The 16,476-nt window shown below is 40.1% G+C and overlaps 2 protein-coding genes across 2 annotated transcripts; one reads left to right on the forward strand and one right to left on the reverse strand.

The window, feature by feature from the left end:
- The first annotated feature begins 170 nt into the window (after positions 1 to 170).
- LOC125256000 (histone acetyltransferase p300-like) lies at positions 171 to 7,707 on the forward strand. Its single transcript, XM_048171625.1, has 12 exons — positions 171 to 183; positions 345 to 489; positions 581 to 658; positions 762 to 829; positions 952 to 1,102; positions 1,310 to 1,456; positions 1,551 to 1,664; positions 1,777 to 1,942; positions 2,119 to 2,286; positions 2,378 to 2,539; positions 2,732 to 3,013; positions 3,335 to 7,707. Exons 1-12 carry the CDS (start codon positions 171 to 173, stop codon positions 6,269 to 6,271), a joined length of 4,431 nt encoding a protein of 1,476 aa, XP_048027582.1. The 3' UTR covers positions 6,272 to 7,707.
- A 1,336-nt stretch (positions 7,708 to 9,043) lies between these two features.
- Positions 9,044 to 15,155, reverse strand: LOC125255397 (chromobox protein homolog 7-like). Its single transcript, XM_048170602.1, has 6 exons — positions 14,014 to 15,155; positions 13,296 to 13,339; positions 13,042 to 13,107; positions 12,847 to 12,913; positions 12,439 to 12,754; positions 9,044 to 9,856 (listed from the first exon to the last, which is right to left on the reverse strand). Exons 1-6 carry the CDS (start codon positions 14,080 to 14,082, stop codon positions 9,657 to 9,659), a joined length of 762 nt encoding a protein of 253 aa, XP_048026559.1. The 5' UTR covers positions 14,083 to 15,155; the 3' UTR covers positions 9,044 to 9,656.
- Between the last annotated feature and the right edge of the window lie 1,321 nt (positions 15,156 to 16,476).

Raw genomic sequence — 16,476 nt, forward strand, 5'->3', positions numbered from 1 at the left:
TTCTAAATTCTATCTCTCATAACCACATCCGGGGGGAGTACTCTGGGTTCGGGCCAAAATTCCAAGCTCGGAGCCCTCCCCCTGGACAGCACGCCAAATACGCATTACTTTCTCTATCTAATTATATGTATATGTGAACTCGTGAATCCAAACATAAAAATCAAGTGTAAATGCACCCAGAATGCATTATGTAGTAAAGTGCCATCCGATTGCTATCTGAACAACAAAAATGTTTGTTAACTGCCATTTAAAGGGGACCTGAGAGTTAATGTAACACTTCAATGGAAATTAAATTGAATTCAGTCAACAACAATAAATCTCAAACTTGGTTTTGCTCTTTTGAGATTTTGAAGCAGGATTTTTGGAGACCATAAATGCACCCTTTGAGACTTTTCTTGTTTTAATAGTGTTACAATTTGCATATATTTCTAGATCGATCAATAAGGATCAGTTTGAAAAGAAGAAAAATGACACACTCGACCCTGAGCTGTAAGTCCATTTAAACTTTAATTCCAGTTTTGTGCTCTCAGCAAAATTTTTAGGATTAATACCCCCTCCCCCCACCCCATTTTCTCTGCAGATTTGTGGAATGTATGGATTGTGGTCGGAAGATGCATCAGATTTGTGTTTTGCACAATGACACTATATGGCCATCAGGGTGAGTTTTCTGCACTGAAATTAAATGCAACTGACTCTGGTTTTTGAAAGGTGTTTCTAACACCAACATATGTCCTACCTTTTTTCTCTTTTCCCTCGTTTAGCTTTGTGTGTGATGGTTGTCTGAAGAAGTCTAACAAGACCCGTAAAGAGAATAAATATGCTGCTAAAAGTATGTGGCTCCATTTCAGTGTTTTATTAAAATGTACAAACTGTTTAATCTTCATGTATTTTCTTCTCACTGATAATCTAACAAGTAATGACATTTTAAACAACTTTTTTTGGGATCTTCAGGGCTTCCACAGACCAAACTAGGCAACTACTTGGAAACACGGGTTAATGACTTTCTGAAGCGGCATAATCACCCAGAGTCTGGTGAAGTCACTATTCGTGTTGTTCATGTCTCGGACAAAGTGGTAGAAGTCAAACCAGGCATGAAGTCTAGGTGAGACAGGATAATTAAGAACAGACACTCAGGTTTAATACAACACATTTATCTGTTGGACATTTAAAGAATAATTACTTTAATACTCATTTTGTCATTTATATTCTTGCTGTGAAGCCTCATTTGTTTACTCTGATTTATAATGTAATATACCTCCCATGCAGACTTTTATCATTGCTTGTTGTCTGCTTGGATTCCTTTTCACAGGTTTGTGGATAGTGGAGAGATGGCAGAGTCTTTCCCATACAGAACGAAAGCTTTATTTGCATTTGAGGATGTTGATGGTGTTGATGTCTGCTTTTTTGGGATGCACGTGCAAGAGTATGGCTCAGATTGTCCACCCCCTAATCAAAGGTCAGGCAAATGTAATTGCTTTTTTTTTTTTGATGGGCCTGTTTTTACTTCCGGCTAAATGTTTTTTTTTTTTTTTTTCTCCTCAATCATCCAGACGAGTTTACATATCCTACCTGGACAGTGTCCACTTCTTTCAGCCACGCTGTCTGAGAACAGGCGTGTACCACGAGATTCTTTTAGGATATCTGGAGTATGCCAAAAAACAAGGGTAAGATTCTTCCCTATCCTACTGTTTCAGTAGTATTTTTACTTTAACCGATGTTCACATTTTTGCCTTGTGAAATTTTTAATTAAACCTTTTTGGATTTTGTTTTTCTTAGGTTTACCACAGGACACATCTGGGCTTGCCCTCCTAGTGAAGGAGATGATTACATCTTCCACTGTCACCCTGCAGACCAGAAGATACCCAAGCCCAAACGGCTGCAGGAGTGGTACAAAAAAATGCTGGATAAAGCCGTAGCGGAGCGCATCGTGCATGACTATAAGGTACAATTTTGTGTTATTGTAAACATTTTGTATTAAAAAAATATTTCCTCTTTTTTCAGAATACAGGTAAGAGATCAAGTCTTGAGTTTATACATATTGTTTATATATTATTATTGTATGTATATATATATATATATTTATTTATTTATAATGCTGTTAAAATTACTTTTTTAAAGGACATATTCAAACAAGCAACAGAGGATCGTCTCACCAGCGCCAAAGAACTGCCCTATTTTGAGGGTGATTTCTGGCCCAATGTGCTTGAAGAGAGTATCAAAGAACTGGAGCAAGAAGAGGAGGAACGGAAGAGGGAGGAGAACAGCACGTCCAATGAGAGTGTTGATGTTAGTCTTTAAGCTCTACTCATCTTAGGTTTTGTTCCCTTCTAAAAATGCTTTTTCACACAATCCTGAACACTTCTCTATGTTTCTTCAGACAACAAAAGGTGACAGCAAAAATGCCAAGAAAAAGAACAACAAGAAGACGAGCAAGAACAAAAGCAGTTTAAGCCGAGCCAACAAAAAGAAGCCGGGGATGCCAAATGTGTCCAATGACCTTTCACAGAAACTCTATGCCACAATGGAAAAGCACAAAGAGGTATGAGGAAGACTAAAGACTGATTTCGGCTTTTTTTTTTCTCACTATGATTTAGTTTAATCAAGGTACATTGTCAAACATTTAGTGTTTGTCAAGTTTGGTGGCATTCTGATCTCAGTATCTTTTGTACAATGTTCACATATGCCTTAACATATTTTTGTTTTAATCAAACATTTTATTTTTTTCCCCAAGGTGTTCTTTGTTATCCGGCTGATTGCAGCACCCAATTCCAATGCACTTCTGCCCATTGTTGACTCGGATCCTTTGATGGCATGTGATTTGATGGATGGTCGGGATGCCTTCCTAACACTTGCACGGGATAAACATCTGGAGTTTTCTTCATTGCGGCGCTCCAAATGGAGCACAATGTGCATGCTGGTTGAACTGCACAACCAGAGCCAGGACCGCTTTGTCTATACCTGCAATGAGTGCAAACACCATGTTGAAACTCGCTTCCATTGCACTGTGTGTGAGGTGAGGACTATAGAACAGGAGGAGTGGGGAGATGGTGATGATTTACCATGTATAATCTTACATGATCATACATGGTATTTTTATTAGTTTTATGTGTAAAGCTTATATGGCATAAGAAGATAACCAGTTTTTCTCAGGGCAGACCCAGTTTTTTTACATTGTCCTGAATTACTCAAAAAATGCGCTAGGAAAAGCAATATGTCTATTTACCATAGTTAAATAAATAATTAGTCGTACTTAATGCTGGTAAATTATTTCCTTTTGTACTGTACACAATAATAACTTTGCCATTTAATGATTATTCTAACCTCTCCTTCACAGGACTATGATCTCTGCATCACTTGCTATAATACAAAAGGTCACGAGCACAAGATGGAGAAACTGGGCTTGGGATTGGACGACGAAAGCAACAGTCAGGCTGCTTCCTCAACGCAGAATCCTGGAGACTCAAGGCGTCTCAGTATTCAGCGGTGCATCCAGTCTCTAGTACATGCTTGTCAGTGCCGCAATGCCAACTGCTCACTTCCATCTTGCCAGAAAATGAAACGTGTAGTTCAACATACCAAAGGCTGCAAGCGCAAAACCAATGGTGGTTGTCCTATTTGCAAGCAGCTCATCGCACTCTGTTGTTACCATGCAAAACACTGCCAAGAGAATAAGTGTCCTGTGCCATTCTGCCTCAATATCAAGCAGAAACTACGACAACAACAGCTCCAGCACAGGCTACAGCAGGCCCAGATGGTGCGTAGAAGAATGGCCAGCATGCAAAGGACAGGCCAGCAGCTTCCGGGAGGCAATGGTGGGCTGCCATCTCCTGGGAACAGTAGTACTACTGGTCCGAGCACACCAACACCAAGCAGTCAGCCTCCTACCCCACAGCCGCCCACTCAGCTATGTCAGCCTCCAGTAACTCAACCTGGGGTTGGAGGTGTTCCATCAAAGCAGCAACAGCAGTTGGCAGGGATGGCCCATCAGTACCAGCAAATGTCTGGAAGTGGTGGGATGATGAACTCCCCGCAACAGCCCATGATCCCACAGCAGCAGCAGCCAACATCAGTTCAGCATCTTCAGCATGCCAACAACCTTCCTCCATATGTGCAAAGACCTCCAGGCTCCTCTCCACTTTCTCAGTCAATGGGAAAGCCAGGCATGGTGCCAGGTGGCTTCCCTCAACAGCAACAGTCGAGCCTAGGGCAGCCTGTGATGCCACAACATCAACAACCTGGCCCTCCACCTGCTGCAGTAGAAATTGCCATGAAAATTCAACGAGTCGCAGAGTCTCAACGGCAAATGGCTCAGCAAAAGATCCTGCAAAGAAACCAGCCTCCTGGCATGATGCCTCCACATGGCCTGCATCAGGGTCCCCAGACACAAAGCCAGATGGGCATGAACCTTCCTGGAGCTTCAATGGTTGGACCTCAGGGAATTCCATCCCAGACACAAGCAGCAGTGGCACGAACTCACATGGATCAGCAGCAGGGAATGATTACAGCAAGCATGCAGCAGCAGACAGGAACTCAGTCTCAGCTCCCTCAAGTCCAGTTGCAACAGGCACAGCAAGGAGCACCTCAACTTCAGGGGACGCCACAGCAGCCGTGGGCTGGTCCTGGTATGCCTCCTCAGCAGAGACCTGGCGTAATGAACCAAATGGGTCTGCAAGGAATGGTTGCACCTCAACAGCAGCAGCAGACAGTTGTTCAACAGCAGCAACAAGGGCATTCAGCTGTAATGGGTATGATGAGTGGCCAAGGAGCGGCTGCACTTGCAGGTGCTGGCCCTGGAAATCACTCTCAGGCTGCCTTACTGGAACTCGTAAGAACCTTAAGGCTACCCAGCTCTCCCCATCAACAACAGCAAGTCCTAAATATACTACGTTCAAACCCTCAGCTCATGGCAACCTTTATCAGGCAACGAGTTCCTAGGTACCTTGGTCGAGGAGGGCCTGGAACAGGAGGTGTGGGTCTACCAGGAGGACCTGGTGGAGGTCCAGGGCTCATCGATGGCCAGCAAATGAGTGCAAATCCTGCGGCAGCTCAAGGAAGTATGCATATGCCACAAGGGAATAGCATGCCAATGAATCAGCTTCAGCAGCAACAGCAGCAGCAGCAACTTCAACAGCGGTCTATGATGAGTGGAAATTTGCAGCAACAACAACAAATGGCAGCGTTGCAGCAGCAGCAGCAGCAGCAACAACAACAACAGCAACAACAGCAAGGTGTTATGCCCAGTCAGAGCCCCAACATGTCCAACATCTCTCCCCAGTTCAGAGAAATGATGAGGCGGCATTTACAACAACAACAACAGCAGCAACAACAACAACAACAACAACAACAACAACAACAACAACAACAACAACAGCAGCAGCAGCAGCAGCAGCAGCAGCAACATATGGGAAACCATGCTCAGTTTCAGCATCCTCAACCACCCCAGCAGCAGGGTTATCTTGGCCAGTCTGGAATGCCCCCACAACAGCCTGGCCAACCTCAGCCTGGTGGTCTCCAACAGCAGCAGGGAGGTACCCAGCCTGGGACCCAGCAAAACTACTCTGGGTCTGTGTCCCATCAGCAGGTTGCAGCAGCTCTGCAACAGAGACTGCAGCATCAGCAACTCCAGATGCAGCAGCAACAGAGTGCTATGGCAGGACTCCAAGGTGCTGATGGAGGTCCTGGAGGCGGTGGTCCCCTCCAGCAGCAACAGATGCAATCCGCTCCCATAGGTTCACAACCTCCGGGCATGCTTCAGCAAGCTTTCCAGCAACGGCTCCTTCAGCAGCAACAGTCACACCTAGGAGGAGGATCTCCTGCTCAACACAATCCCATGAGCCCTCAGCAGCCCCAGCAACAGATGTCCCAGTCTCCCCATTTGCAGGGCCAGCAGTTGTCTAATTCCCTAAGCAACCAAGTTCGCTCACCCCAGCCGTCGCCTCGGCCCCAGTCCCAGCCGCCAAACTCCAGTCCATCTCCTCGCTTGCAGCCCCAGCCATCGCCTCATCACATCTCGCCCCAGACAGGGTCGCCTCACCCAGGTCACCTTTCTCAGCATCACAGTGCTGTGCACCCTCCACAGCAACAACCACAGGCATCCCAACAGCAGCAACAGGCTAATGCGATGGACCAGGGCTCATTTGGAGCAGACCAGAGTGCCATGCTTTCACAGCTAGGTGGGATGGGAGCCTTACATGGGCAAGGGACAAATGACATGCTATCAAATAACCAAGATATTGGGTCGAACATGAATCATTCATTAGATTTGATGTAATGTTGCAGTGCTCAAAGAACTGTCCTGATTGCCAGAGTTTGGTAGCAGATCTAGGATTTACAAAGGCTGTCATCGATAGTATTATTATTATTACTATTATTATTATTTAATATTTTTCTTATGTAATTGAAAAGAACTGAACTTCCTATGGGAGATACTACATGTGCAAGTCAACAAATTAAGTTAAATGAATGGTAAGTTATTGCTGTTAATATATAAAAATATATAAATATATTTTTTGCCAATTGTGTTCAAAGGGTTTTGGGTTAAGGGATGGGAAATATTTCCTCTTGGTATATGACCAGAAATATTTTTGGGGTGAAGAAGTCTGCCTTTTTTTATAGATATTTTTTAAGATTTTAAAAGTGGCATGAAATTAAAAAGCAAAATGCGTAAACAAAATGGACTATTTTGTTTTCTTTTTCCTCTAAATAGTCAAAAATGCCATCAGTTTTGGAGAGTATTAGAATTATTCTCACAAATGTAATGATTATGATGGCATTGGTAATAACTGTTATTTATTACTCAGCTCTTTTGGTTGGCTAATAGATATTTTCTTGTTCTTTTATTTTGGACAGTTTATGGCATATGCTATTTGAACCTCCTACAGTTCTTGAAGAGTATATTTTTGTTAGTGATAGAACCTGACTATAAATGGATGAATTTATATTCTTTTTTATTTTTAGTTTTTTTTTTTTTTTTTTCTTTTTTGAGGGGTGGTTGGGGCTTAAATGAAGTTTTGATAGTGTTTGGGAAACGATAATGTGTTTTCTGATGGCTTGTTGCATGGGAAATACCAGTCCTCCTATGCATGTTGCAGTTTTCCCACCCTCATACATCCTGTCCCATGAATGTTTTCACTATGCCCTCCTTCTCAGTACCTGGAGCCTGATGACACTACAGGTGTGCATAGGACAGTACAGTGATCTCTACTGAGAAGAGTAAATGCAGATGAGGGATTATGGATTTTGCAAATAATCACCTTGAACTACCCTCTTCCATCTCTGACTCCAAGTCCTCTTTTCTCCCCATCTCTCCAGTAAGGAATTATTGTTCTGACTCTTCACGCGCATCTCTAGTGTTCTGAACTTTGGGATTTAAGTGATCTCCTTAATGTATAAAGAAAATTCTGAACTGAAAATAAATTACTGAAAATGAAATGTCTTTGTAAAAATATATATATCTATATGTGTGAATGGAGGTAAATGGACAGATGTTTCTTCTTGATTTATGATGCTTTGAGCTGAAGAAGTATGGGCAGCTTAGACTTAACCTGTGAGATTTTTATACATAAATGGAGCTCAAGTCAGACAAGCACCAATGCGCCTTTGTATGTGTACTTCATTACAAGGATTTCATTAGTGTGTACTAAATCAACACTGTCTGTCATTATCTCCATCCTGTGCACAAATACAGCAAGGTAGAGACAAATAGTTTTTAAAATAAGAAAGTGGATGGTCTTTTGGATGGCATATGACAATAACCTATAAATGAATTGTTTTCTCTTGGTTAAAGGAGTGCTGGATGACTACACAGAGGCAATATGGCTTTAGACTTATTTTATAAAAACGAGGAGAACAATATTTGTTTTATATATATATATCTATATATATATTTAATTTTATTTTTGAAAATAAAAAACTTGAAGGTAATTCAAGAGTTAATATTGAATTACACTTTTTCAAAGATATTGATGATGCAACATGACACTGCTGTTATACCATATACGTCCCACTTTGGGAATAATGAGAAATATCATGGCATTTTGAGGAAAAATGTCTTATGAGTGCGTATAGAAGTATACAGATTATGATTCACTGTACAAACCATGGAAATTTGCTTTGATCTGTAAGTTTTTTTTCTTCTTTTTTTTTTTCTTTTTTCTTTTCTAAAACAGACTGGAAAACCAACCATGGTTATATGGTTCCTAGTTTTGACCACTTTTCTCTTGCTAACACTTTGGTGCTTGCTGAGAGGAGCAAAAACTGTTGCTCTGATTCCAGTAGTTTTACTGTTTGTTTGTTTGGTTGGTTGGCTGTTCTTTTTTAAAGTTATTATGGTGGTCAGACGTTTTGCCAATTATTTAATTGTACATTAAAATATGTTTGCACCATTCAAAAATAATTGGCTTTGGTGTGGTGTAATTCTTACATTGTACATGTGGAGGTAAAACAATGTCAACCCATGATGGTTAATCAATCCACAGTGCCACGCATTGCTGATTAAATATAAAAAAGCATTTGTAATTGATGGTACAGTTACACCAAAGTTTTATTTATGACATCATAATACCAGGTTTTCCATTTTAAAGTGCAAATACTCTCAATAGCAAAAGCAACCACAGACATTTGGCACAGACAGTTTATCAAATATATACAGGTCACATGAAGTTAGATACTAAACATTTGAGCTTCCAGAGATGGACATTCCTAGAGGCTAAATATACATTCACCTCAATATAGAAAAATTGTCTTCAGGTCTCAGCTATCATCTTAGACTAAAATAACACCAAAGATTAACAGCAGTCAAGTTAAATCTAAGATTGTAGACTACTGTGCAAGATGGTGCAGAGTCATACTTGGCAAGAATATGCACAAGAGGACCAAGGAACATGTAAAAAAAAAAAAAAATTGCACACAAACTGCGATAGATATGAGATATTAGCAAGCAATAGTGTTGGGAAAAAACAAAATGTAACTTTATTTCATACACACAATTACATTAAAAGTAGAACATTGTGCAATGAAAAATAAAACTTTTTAACACTACAAATTTTTGTTTATTAAGTCTCAAAGATGGCACACAAAGTGTTGAAATGCTTTTCCATAGTTGTATTTTTAAGTATAGGGAGGCCACTAATTCTAGTTAACTGCATATGAGGTGTGCAATTTAAATTAAAAGTCAATAGAATAATATGTTTACCAAGCATATCATGTATACATATATCTAATGTGTAAATGTATAGACATATTTGTTACAGCTTGGCTTTTCAGAATTTTTAATTGTGCTAATCACACTGTACTAGCATTATGCAAGTACATGACCAGACCAAATTAAGCTTAACTCGGCTAGTTAAATCTGTAAACTACAAAACATGGCAAAATCAGTATCAGAGAAACTAGCTTGATTTGTTTAATGGCCAATACAACTTCATAATACTATCAGTACTGTAACGAATTTAATCATTGTTACTGTGATTGATTGCAATCACAATCCTGAAACAACATTTTGAAAGGTTTTAACTTGATTAGAACTAATAGTGCAAATGTAGTCTGAAACAATGGTGGAAAATGTGCAAGCGCATAATCAAAGCAAAAAAGGAAAAAAAAGAGGATGTACCGATTCTCTTTCCCCCTCGCTCACAACATACTCAGTCTCTGTAATGTCAGATCTCCAGCTCCCAGCTCCTGAAGAACCCTCTTGCTACGAAGGCCTCTCTAAAAGTCACAGTCAGTGAGTTGATGGTGATATCTGTCACAGTTACCTCCTCTGGGCCCATAACTGGACTCCAGTCCTCAGATATAGGAGAGATTGTCATTGCCTCTGATTCAGTGGTTGGACTCCAGGCTCCCCTCCTGACAAGCTCTGAGACACAGAGTAGAATTTGTACATATTTACACCTTCATGTGATATAAATGTTAAAGAATATTGATTAAGAACAATCTAGCATTATAAGTGATACTGATTTAGATTATATTAGACATTTAAATATATATATATATATATATATATATATATATATATATATATATATATATATATATATATATATAGTAATTATGCATTTGTTTTATATATTGTAATTAAGTATTATTCACGTGTAACGTTTACAATATATATATATATATGTAACAGGTACAGAAAAATTCCTGTTAAAAATACTTATATTGTTATAATTCACAAAAAATTTATTTTTATATACCTGATATAGATGCCTGATTTAGTGTGTTTTCCCCTTTAATTGTGGTGATGACATCATGAGCCAACATAATTTCCTGTTCTGTCCCCTCCTCTTCCTTTTGCTTTTGGAAGTGGAGGTGAGTTGTAATCTGACTCCTGATAATCTTTTTAAATCTTTATTTTAATTATTGCTTTTATGCCTATATTTTCACTTCAATTTATGTGTATAATGTTATTTTACTTTGTGGTTATTTTTGTCATTTCATACTTTTTGAGTTATATTTTTGTCTAATATATGGAAATGAGCACATGGTGATCACATGGTGACAAGTGTACATCACATTTGTTAACACAATGCAGACAAAACACAACACAACACAGAAAACAGACCAGTTACATATATGTATGTATATATATATAAATATATATACAGTATCTCAGAGAAGTGAGTACACCCCTCTCATATTTTGTAAATATTTGATTATATCTTTTCGTGTGACAACACTGAAGAAATGACACTTTGCTACAATGTAAAGTAGTGAGTATACAGCTTGTATAACAGTGTAAATTTGCTGTCCCTCAAAATTAACTCAACACACAGGCATTAATGTCTAAACCGCTGGCCACAAAAGTGAGTACACCCCTAAGTGAAAATGTCCAAATTGGGCCCAAAGTGTCAATATTTTGTGTGGCCAGCATTATTTTCCAGCTCTGCCTTAACCCTCTTGGGCATGGAGTTCACCAGAGCTTCACAGGTTGCCACTGGAGTCCTCTTCCACTTCTCCATGACGACATCACAGTGCTGGTGGATGTTAGAGACCTTGCGCTCCTCCGCCTTCCATTTGAGGATGCCCCACAGATGCTCAATAGGGTTTAGGTACCCTCAGCTTCTTCAGCAAGGCAGTGGTCATCTTGGAGGTGTGTTTGGGGTCATTATCAGGTTGGAATACTGCCCTGTGGCCCAGTGTCCGAAGGGAGGGGATCATGCTCTGCTTCAGTATGTCACAGTACATGTTGGCATTCACGTTCCCTCAATGAACTGTAGCTCCCCAGTGCCGACAGCACTCATGCAGCCCCAGACCATGACACTCCCACCACCATGCTTGTCTGTAGGCAAGACACACTTGTCTTTGTATACTCCTCACCTGGTTGACCGCCACACACACTTGACACCATCTGAAATAAGTTTATCTTGGTCTTATCAGGACCACAGGACATGGCTCCAGTTAATCCATGTCCTTAGTCTGCTTGTCTTCAGCAAACTGTTTGCGGGCTTTCTTGTGCATCATCTTTAGAAGAAGGCTTCCTTCTGGGACGACAGCCATGCAGACCAATTTGATTGCAGTGTGTGGCGTATGGTCTGAGCACTGACAGGCTGACCCCCCATCCCCTTCAACCTCTGCAGCAATGCTGGCAGCACTCATAAGTCTATTTCCCAAACACAACCTCTGGATATGACGCTGAGCACGTGCACTCAACTTCTTTGGTCGACCATGGCGAGGCCTGTTCTGAGTGAAACCTGTCCTGTTAAACCGCTGTATGGTCTTGGCCACCGTGCTGCAGCTCAGTTTCAGGGTCTTGGCAATCTTCTTATAGCCTACGCCATCTTTATGTAGAGCAACAAATCTTTTTTTCAGATCCTCAGAGAGTTCTTTGCCATGAGGTGCCATGTTGAACTTCCAGTGACCAGTATGAGAGAGTGAGAACGCTAACACCAAATTTAACACACTTGCTCCCCATTCACACCGGAGACCTTGAAACACTAACGAGTCACATAACACTGGGGAGAGAAAATGGCTAATTGGGCCCAATTTGGACATTTTTACTTAAGGGTGTACTCACTTTTGTGGCCAGTGTGTTGAGTTAATTTGAGGGGACAGCAAATTTACACTGTTATACAAGCTGTACACTCACTACTTTACATTATAGCAAAGTGTCATTTCTTCAGTGTTGTCACATGAAAAGATAAATAATAAAAAAAATAATAATAATAATTATTATATATATATATATATATATATATATATATATATATATATATATATATATATATATATATATATATATATGTATGTATGTATGTATGTATATATATATATATATATATATATATATATATATATATATATAAAATAGTTGCACAATCCCCCTGCCTACTAGTTTATGGATCTTTACTTGCTGTTTTGATCTAATGTCAGGACATTTTTTTTTCTACAAGGCTGACAAAGAACACTGCAGTCTGCCCTCTGGCCAACCAACATACTTACTGTTTAAACTATTGCTGCCAGTTTTAGTTCCTCCTGGTCTTGTGTCCTCCTCTTCCTCCTCCTCCATAACCCCCTCATCATCATCATCATCATCATCAACATGATCATCTTCTTCTTCCCTTCTATCCCATTCTTCCTCAGAAGTCTCTCTGGATGTTTTCTTCTTTTTCTTATGGTGGGTTAATCGTCGATATATACAGGTCCCTGAGGACTGGAACCTTGGGTCAAGCGACCGGGTCAAAGAAAGCGGCAGATGCGCTGAAGACTTCTCTGTATCTTTGTGTGTGCTGCGTAGATCCATTGCGTAAATGTTCCTCTTTGAGAGAGTAATATGTGGATAGACATGACTTTAATGACAGTTAAGCAGGGAAACAATCACAGAAATGAAGATGTTTTAGTGGTCATTACCTGCACGATGAGTCTTTTCGGTTTCGGCCCTCTTTTGCGCCACCCCACTGACCTGTCTCTCTGTTCTCTGTGTGAAATTAGAAAATTCAGTGTGATGAATTCACATAGGGTGAAAAAGTGTCTCAATCAAACTAAATTCTCCCATACTAGTGGCTGAAAGTGAAAGAATGAACAAAGAAGGTTATAATTGCTCACTTTTCCTCATAGGCTAAAACCAGTCGAGGGTCTAGGATGTGTTCCTCTGGCTCCCATGTGCTGTACCTTTGAAATCATTAAAACATGAAAAACTGTCACATATTCATATTGGCATGACATGCAAATAAAAGCCATAGCTGCTAGATTAGTAATTGTAAACAGTATAAACAACACAAAATGATAATTAAAAGACATTTAGAATAAAGCTTATTCTGTCATTTATAATAATAATAATAATAATAATAAATACTTACTTTGGAGGCCAGCCCTTCCACTTCAATAAATACTCTACATGACCCTTAAACAAAAATAAATATAAATCAATACTAAATTTACATTTTCATTATATTAAAATATATGATATTACAATCTCATGAGTTAACATTAGTAAAATGTTCATCTTCAAATACACATTTCTGATGATTGTTTTGTTTTTGTCTAGTACGTGTGCGATTACGTAATTATACGCTTGCGTCATAAAGAATTATGAAGGGACAACCCCTAAACTAACAGCTCCTCCTTTTTATTTTAATACAGTCCTGACATTTTACAGATGAGGATAAAAGTAACGGTCATTTAACGCGCGTTATTTTAAGCTGAATGCATGTTTTAATATTATTTAAAAGTAACTGAGAGCTACCTCTGCTCGCACCAATAACCTCAAATGCTGCTTTAAGATAAAATAAACCTCATGTTCTGTATCTAAATGACCAAACTTTACAGTTAACATTAGTGATTAGATCAAATCGGAAAATAAAACTGCGTAGTCTCCATGACTACGGATAGGATTACCACCCAATTCCAAAAGCGTGCTGTGCGACATGCGTCATCATCTAAGTTATTAGACTACAAACACACTTCCACGTTGTTGTAAGGGGGACGTGTGTGTCCTCGCCCCTCTAACATGTATGTGTGCAGCGGGCACAGATTGAACTGTCAACAGACACACAGCTACGCGCGCATGTCACTTACCTTCCTAACTCTTTTCTTTATAATTGATTCCACAGCGAACACTTGCTCACCGATTGCCGACAGTTCCATTGGTTAAGTTATTCCTCTAAAAAAATAATGAAGTAGCTGTCAACGTCTCTGTGTTTTTCCTTCTTGGCGTTAAAATAACTGAAATAGAAATCCCATGCACAGTTAGAATGGCTGCACACGTTCCCTCTCTTCCGCCTGCCTTGTTTACAATTCAGTATTTTATGCTTTGCACTGCTCCATTTCCTTGTACTAGATGAGTACAGTGACTTTTTAAATCTGCGACACATCTGCAGCGCGCAGCGCGCCCCCGTGCGCCACACAGCGGATTGACTTGCGCCACTGTTGGTCGGATAATCAACCAGCAGGTACCACATTAGTTTCATTTTACTCAGGATTAATATGGTTTATACTGCTTACCTTTCAGATTTGATTTTTGCAATAGGTCTACAAAGAAAAGGCATAAAGAAAATACAAGACATTAGTTTGTATTACTTGCAGCATTACAATGTATCTCCTACCCAAAGATGTATACCTGAAGGAAGTCTCTTACACTATTTGAATTTATTTGATCAAAAATACAGTAAAAACAGTAATATTGTGTGAAATTTAAAATAACTGTTTTAATATTTTTTAAATGTAATTTATTCTGAATTATCAGCAGCTGTTACTCCAGTTCTCAGTGTCACAGGATCTTTCAGAAATCATTCTAATATGGCAATTTGGTGCTCAAGAAACATTTATTATTATCGATGTTGAAAACAGTTGTGCTACTTAATATTTTTGTGGAAACAGTGATATACAGGGGTTGGACAATGAAACTGAAACACTGGCCAATATAACCCTGACAGCATCCGGCCCACATCTGGTCCGCGTGTAATCCACATGTGGGCCTGATCTGGGCCACACTTTGTTGCTGTCTGGGTTGGAAGTTTCAAACCTATATATGCATGGCCTGGTGGCCAGTCTTCATTGATTTTACATTCCATCAATAAGAGCAGAGTGTGAAGGTTGAATTAGCTGAGCAATAACACAGCATTACATAAAATATTGCAATAAGTGAAAGTGACATGATGTGTGGCCAAGTATGGTGTCCCATACTTGGAATTTGTGCTCTGCATTTCACCCATCCAAGTGCACACACACAGCAGTGAGTATTAAACACAAACACACATTGTGAACACACACCTGGAGCAGCATTTTTGCTGTGGCATCCGGGGAGCGATTGGGGGTTAGGCACCTTGCTCAAAGGCACCTCAGTTGTGGGTAATGAAAGTGGAAGAGAGCACTGTTCATTAACTCCCCACCTACATTTTCTGCCGGCACTGAGACTCAAACCCACGGCCAAATGAGGACAAACTGTTGGTGTGCATCTTGCTGGCTCATCTGTGACCAAGACAGCAAGTCTTTGTTGTGTACCAAGAGCTGTGGTATCCAGAGTAATGTCGGCCTACCACCACGAAGGACGAACCACATTCAACAGGAGTAACTGTCGACCTAAGAGGAAGCCATCTGAAAGGGATGTCCAGGTACTAACCCAGATTATATCCAAAAAACATAAAACCACAGTTGCCCAACTCGCTGCAGAATTAAATGCACACCTCGTCAGGCTGCTATAGCCAATTCTTTGGTCATTTCAATAGTGCCAGCAGAGGAAATCTTGGGCTGTAGTGTGGACAATGTAAAACATATATTGTTCTCTGGTGAGTCCACCTTCACTGTCTTTCCCACATCTGGGAGAGTTACAGTGTGAAGAAGCCCCAAAGAGGCTTAACTCCCAGACTGTTGCATGCCCAGAGTGAAGCATGGGGGTTTGGGCAGCAATATCATGGCATTCCCTTCTGTGCTTGATGGGATGTCACTGCCAAGGACTACCGAACCATGCAGGAGGACTATGTGCGTCCAGTGGTTCAAACATTGTAACATGAAAGTGGGGCCATGTATCAGGATAATGCACCAATACACACATCAAAACTGGTGACAGAATGGTTTGATGAACATGAAAGTGAAGTTTCGTGTTTCATCTCCTATGGCCTGCACAGTCACCAGATCTGAATATTATTGAGCCACTTTGGGGTCATCTGGAGGAGCAGGTTTTCCTCCACCAGCATAACATAGTGACCTGGCCACTGTTCTGGAAGACGAATGGCTCAAAATCCTTCTGGCCACTGTAAAGGACTTGTATCTATCATTCCCAAGATGAATTGAGGCTGTATTGGCTGCAAAAGGAGGCCCTACACCATACTAATAAATTATTGTGGTCTAAAACCAGGATTCAGTTTCATTGTCCAACCCCTGTATTTTTTCAGGATTCATGGATGAACAGAAAGTTCAAATGAACAGCATCTTTACTGTTACTTTTGATCAATTTAATAGTGCTGCTCCTTTCAAAAGAAAAAAAAAAATACCCCTTTTTAACAGAAGTGTAGATGATGTGAACAAGATAGATAAAGCAGC

This window comes from Megalobrama amblycephala, linkage group LG20, assembly GCF_018812025.1.
Source record: "Megalobrama amblycephala isolate DHTTF-2021 linkage group LG20, ASM1881202v1, whole genome shotgun sequence".
Taxonomy (NCBI): Eukaryota; Metazoa; Chordata; class Actinopteri; order Cypriniformes; family Xenocyprididae; genus Megalobrama; species Megalobrama amblycephala.

Excerpts from the sequence above, each read along its gene's own strand:
- LOC125256000 (XM_048171625.1), top strand. Across the intron at positions 659-761 it reads GACACTATATGGCCATCAGG|CTTTGTGTGTGATGGTTGTC; the intron begins GTGAGTTTTCTG and ends TCCCTCGTTTAG. Across the intron at positions 830-951 it reads GAATAAATATGCTGCTAAAA|GGCTTCCACAGACCAAACTA; the intron begins GTATGTGGCTCC and ends TGGGATCTTCAG.
- LOC125255397 (XM_048170602.1), bottom strand. The coding sequence starts at position 14,082 with ATGGAACTGTCGGCAATCGGTGAGCAAGTGTTCGCTGTGGAATCAATT. Across the intron at positions 13,340-14,013 it reads TAAAGAAAAGAGTTAGGAAG|GGTCATGTAGAGTATTTATT; the intron begins GTAAGTGACATG and ends TTTTTGTTTAAG. Across the intron at positions 12,755-12,846 it reads CGAAAAGACTCATCGTGCAG|AGGAACATTTACGCAATGGA; the intron begins GTAATGACCACT and ends ACTCTCTCAAAG.